Source organism: Lepidochelys kempii, chromosome 6 (genome assembly GCF_965140285.1).
Source record: "Lepidochelys kempii isolate rLepKem1 chromosome 6, rLepKem1.hap1, whole genome shotgun sequence".
In the NCBI taxonomy this organism is placed as follows: Eukaryota; Metazoa; Chordata; order Testudines; family Cheloniidae; genus Lepidochelys; species Lepidochelys kempii.
In genome coordinates this window covers 3370485-3375605 of record NC_136385.1, presented here as the reverse complement: position 1 = coordinate 3375605, position 5121 = coordinate 3370485, and the positions used below count along the sequence as shown (strand labels likewise).

The window sequence follows — 5121 nt, the reverse complement described above, 5'->3', positions numbered from 1 at the left end:
GTTCAGAGTGGGGAAGGAACCTTGACAGGGTTGCTCTCAATCTCTCCTTTCAAAGTGGTTCTACTGTGGATAACTAATTAAATAACTATTGGAACAGAAACGTGAAGTTGAGCATTTCACCCTCGAGGCGGTTCCCCTTTTCCACCAGCTTATAGAATCATTCTCTCTCTCTGCCCTGGGATACTTCCCATGTTTTGCCACTGATCTCAGTTGGGGTCTGCAGAACTTGTTGGAATACAAACAAATTATTCATAATAACAATACAATAATGAGAAATGCAGATTCAAGAGCTGGTTAGGAGTTTATTCATTGCTTTCCACAAGGCATCCTTCACCTCCGTGTTCCTCAGGCTGTAGATGAAGGGGTTCAACATGGGGATCACCAGCGTGTAAAACACTGAGGTCACTTTGTCTCTGTCCATGGAATAGCTGGAGGTGGGACGCAAATACATGAAGAGGAAGGTGCCAAAAAACAGGACCACAGCGGTCAAGTGGAAAGTGCAGGTGGAGAAGGCTTTGTGCCGGCTCTCGGCAGAGCGGATCTGCAGGATGGTGGAGGTGATATAGACATAGGAGAGGAGGACTGTCACAAAGCTGCTCCCTGTAATGCAGCTCGTGAAAGCAAACGTCATAATCTCATTGATGCGGGTGTCAGAACAGGAGAGCGCCAACAGTGGGAGGACGTCACAGAAGAAATGATTGATGATGTTGGAGCTGCAGAATGACAGCCGAAATGTGCAACACGTGTATATCATTGAATCCACAATCCCCACAGCGTACACCGCAGCCACCAGCTGTTTACAAAGCTGCCTGGACATGGTGACCGTATAGAGCAGCGGATTACAGATTGCCACATAACGGTCATAGGCCATCACAGCCAGCAAGAGGCACTCAACATCTCCAAAAGCAATAGAGAGAAACATTTGCAGAGCACAGGCCGTGTAAGAAATGCTGTTCCTTTCAGCTAATAAATTCAGCAGCATTTTAGGGGAAATAATCAAGGAAACACACAGGTCACAGAAAGACAAATTACTGAGGAAAAAGTACATTGGTGTGTGGAGTCGGGGATCAATCGTGATTAAGAAGATCATCCCCCCATTCCCCACTAAGGTGATACCATAAATCAGTAGGAACACCACAAACAGGGGGATCTGCAGCTCCAGATGATCTGTCAGTCCTGAGAGAATGAATTCAGTCACCTCCGAGTGATTTCCCTCTTCCATCTCCTCTGAACAGAGATCAGGCTGCTGCAGAGATATGGGCCGGTGGATGGTGTGGAAAACCTGTCCCTTCTCTGTCATGAAGTAAGGGAAGATAAATGGAGATCAGTTTCTCAATGGACATCAGTACCCGCTCAGGGAAGGGCTGAGTCCACAGAGCCAGATGTTCTCAGCTGGTTATTCCGGGTGTTTGATAAAATGCACACGCTCTGCAAATACAATGAGAAGCAGGTTAATCATGCCCCCCCACACAAAAACTCCTGTTCACTAATCCAAACTAATCCAATCCTTAGCTAAAGAAGGGATGAGAGTAAAGGAGTGTCAGTCTTTCCACTCTATCTGGGCAAGGGGAGTTCTGTGGCTTGTCATGTCTGTTTCGGGTAAAGTTGCTTACTGTGCTAATTAAGCTGTTTGGCATTTACTGGAGCCTCTATAAAAACCCAGAGACATAACCGAAAGCCCTGACTTCAGTGACTAGGTAATTGCCTATTTTGTCCAACCAAGGACGTCGCTCCTTTAGCTGAAGAGGTCGGAGTTGGGGCTCAGACTTTTGGTGCTGGAGGTCTGGAATTCAATAGCTGCTGATTCCCAGGGTGTCTGTATGTGTGTGTGTGACTGTAATTCAGGACAATAGCATGTACCTGCTGAGAAGAGAGAAAGAGAGATGTGTTGGTGTTTCCTCATCCACAGAAACTGCCAATTTGGAGCATTCAGGAAGTTTTATACGAAGATGTGTGATCTTTGGGATGTGATTCCTGAAGCTACTGGGAATACCTGAGCTCAGAGAGACACAACAGTGAATTCATGCATTCAGTGAACCAAAGCCACTCTCGCTTAATTGGTGCCCTGGGGATTAATTTGACCTATTCTTTCTTACTGTGTTATTAACTGATGCAATTTCTACCAGAGTTTCAGAGTATGAGGTTGGGCTATATTTCATCCTGCTGTTTTCAGTGCAACCTGGGTACTGTGAAGAGCTTATCCACAAAGGGTTGGTTGTTTGTTTTTTTGTGGAGACCAAAATCTTTTAGTTAAAATGTAATATTTTGATTTGGAAGTACCACGGTGGTTCCTCAGATACAACACACCATTAATCTCTGCCATGGGCCAAGCTCCCAGGCTGGACTACATCCACCATGATGCATGATGGTCTCTCCTCTTGCTGAACTGCCCTGGAACATCACCAGAGTACCACAGGCATGTTTTAGGGAGGAGAGGTGTTTGGTATTTTGATGGAAAGCTTATAATTTCGGGAGAAAAGATCATTTCTTGGGAAAAAGAGTTAAATGGAAAATCCAATTTCCTACCAAAAAAAACTTCTTAAGAAAAATTTTCAACCAGCCTTAGGTAGAAATATGGAATCAAAGGACCATAAAGTTAGATACAGGTGAAACATACTAATTGTTTGCCGCTGTAGCTGATATCTTCTCAGTTATTCCTGGTTCCAGAGTAAACTCATTGTCCTGGCCCCAACAGGTGGAATGTAAAACCTGTAAGACACGTAAGAGTACTCCAGATTATCTAGCTATTTATAGCATGCCAATCACCATAGTATCCTATGGCCTTCCCTTGCTAGGTTACTCCCCAAAGTAGGAAAGATAGGTTCACCCATTTTGCTTGATGGAGACCACATGATGACCAGATGGGCTCAGAGGGAGGCCACAACATGCTACAGGCTTGTGCAGTTCACAAAACTGTCCATCTTGCATGCATATGATCTGCACACGGAGCTCAGCTATAAAATGCTAAATAAATCCTTGAGTCAACTAAAAATAGTCATGCTCTCCTCACAAATATTAATAATATTTTTATAATGTATGTGAAGTTATAAGATTACACTGTAGCATGTTATTAATACATGTTTCAAAAGCAGGCTGGCAAACTGGTCTGTCTTAAACAAAGATATGTGTGCGCAGGTTAATTTTGTATCTAAACAGTAACTAGAGTCATCAAGCAGGAAAGGAAACAAAGGAAGCCCAAAAAAGGTGAGGAAAAAGCAGCAGGGAATATTCTTCTACATAGACAGTTTGTCTTCTGGTAACCAGGTGGAAATATTTCTCAAAGGGGGGGTAGGACTCAAAAGAGGCACAGAAGGCACAGAAATCCCAGGGCACCGGTCTCTGTCTCTCTGTCCCTCTTTCAGTTGATTCACTGCACCTGAAGGGATAAAGGAAGCCGCCATTGGACTGGGGGAGGGGTCCTGACCTAAGAAGTTTGGACAGTGAGACTGCTGAAAGCCTGTGGTGTGGAAACTTTTGCATTGTTTTTCACATCATTTGTTAACTTAGGAACAAGTTGCATTCTCGCTCTATTTTTCTTGTAACCATCTCTGATTTCTATGCCTCCTTATTTGCACTCACTTAAAATCTATCTTTGTAGTCAATAAACTTTGTTTTATTATTTTATCTAGTCCAGAGTGTTTGAATATAAGTGTCTGAGAAACTAAGTTGAAGACATGTTAGTGCTATTAAAGAAATAATGGACACTGTAGCTTGTATGGTCCAGGAGAGGACTGGGCAGCACAGGACGTACATCTTGGGAGGGAAATCGAAGATTGGGGTGTGTGTTGGCATCACCCTGCAGTATAACCAAGGGAGATGAGAGCCTGAGTGTAACCCATCTATTCCCGGCCAGGCTGTAGTTACACACACATGCTCAGGGTGTGATTTGCATGCCAGACAGTGGTTTGTGAGTGGCCCCGGTGGAAGCCACTTCACCAAGACATTGCAAGGTTGCAGGCAGGTGTGACACAGCTGCTGATTAGTCTGCGCTGGACCCTGGTATGTCACAGCCACCAACGTAAAAAGTATCCCAGTAACACCAAAGTATAATGTGGACTGAGAGAAGTGTTCGATTGATATGAAAGGGTGAGGTCATCACAGGGATGGGTCCATGCACTGATCCATGGCTGCAGATGTCCAAGGCCATTATGGTCATCACCTCCCACCAAGAAGATCCATGGCAGGCCCAATGATGACTCTTCCCTTCTTCACTGTGGTAGTAGAAATTATGCCCCAAGGGTGTGCAGGCTTGGCTGGTACTATCTGTGCTCTGGGGCATGTTGGTGTCCCCTTCTCCTAAGTGTTGCCAGCCTGTGAAACATTGCAGGGTTGATTGTATTACGAGGAAAAATTGATGATAAAAGTCAGCTCTATTCTTTGGTATAATCCATGTGGTGGGAGGAGGGGGAGGTTACAAAGAATGTACACAACGTCCTGCTTCCCTGAACACCAGTAGAAACAACCAACGACCAGCAGTCTCTGTATTCAGAAACTCCCAAGTCTGTCACTCCAGGTCTGTGCCCAGGAAACACTATGCCCCTACTTCCTCTAGGAGTCATGCTCATAATCCTCCTCCTGGCTTACACTTACATGTTTTATTTTATTGTGTTTGGTAATTCACTTTGTTCTGTCTGTTATTACGTGGAACCACTTAAATTCTACTTTTTGTATTTAATAAAATCAGGTTTTACTTATTAAATAACTCAGAGTATGTATGAATACGGGGGGGGTGGTGTCGTAAACAGCTGTGAATATCTCTCTATCAGTGTTATAGAGGCTGAACAATTTATGAGTTTACCCTATATAAGCTTTATAAAGAGTAAAATGGATTTATTTGGGGTTTGGACCCCATTGGGAGCTGGGTATCTCAGTGTTGGAGACAGGAGCACTTCTTAAGGTCTTTTCAGTGAAGCCTGCAGCTTGTGGAGGACGTGGTTCAGACTTGGATCTGTGTTTGCAGCAGGGAAGTGTGTCTGGCTCAAACAAGGTAAGGTTCTGAAGTCCCAAGCTGGCAGGGAAAACAGGCTCAGAGGTAGTCTAGGCACATCAGGTGGCAGTCACAAAGGGGTTTCTGTGACCCAACCCGTCACACAGAGTTTACGAATAAAATTGCAAAACTAT

General features: G+C 44.4%; 1 protein-coding gene across 1 annotated transcript; it reads right to left on the bottom strand.

Moving 5' to 3' along the window:
* Nucleotides 1–283: 283 nt before the first annotated feature.
* On the bottom strand, nucleotides 284–1222 carry LOC140913719 (olfactory receptor 5AS1). Its single transcript, XM_073350522.1, has one exon. It carries the CDS (start codon nucleotides 1220–1222, stop codon nucleotides 284–286), a length of 939 nt encoding a protein of 312 aa, XP_073206623.1.
* Between the last annotated feature and the right edge of the window lie 3899 nt (nucleotides 1223–5121).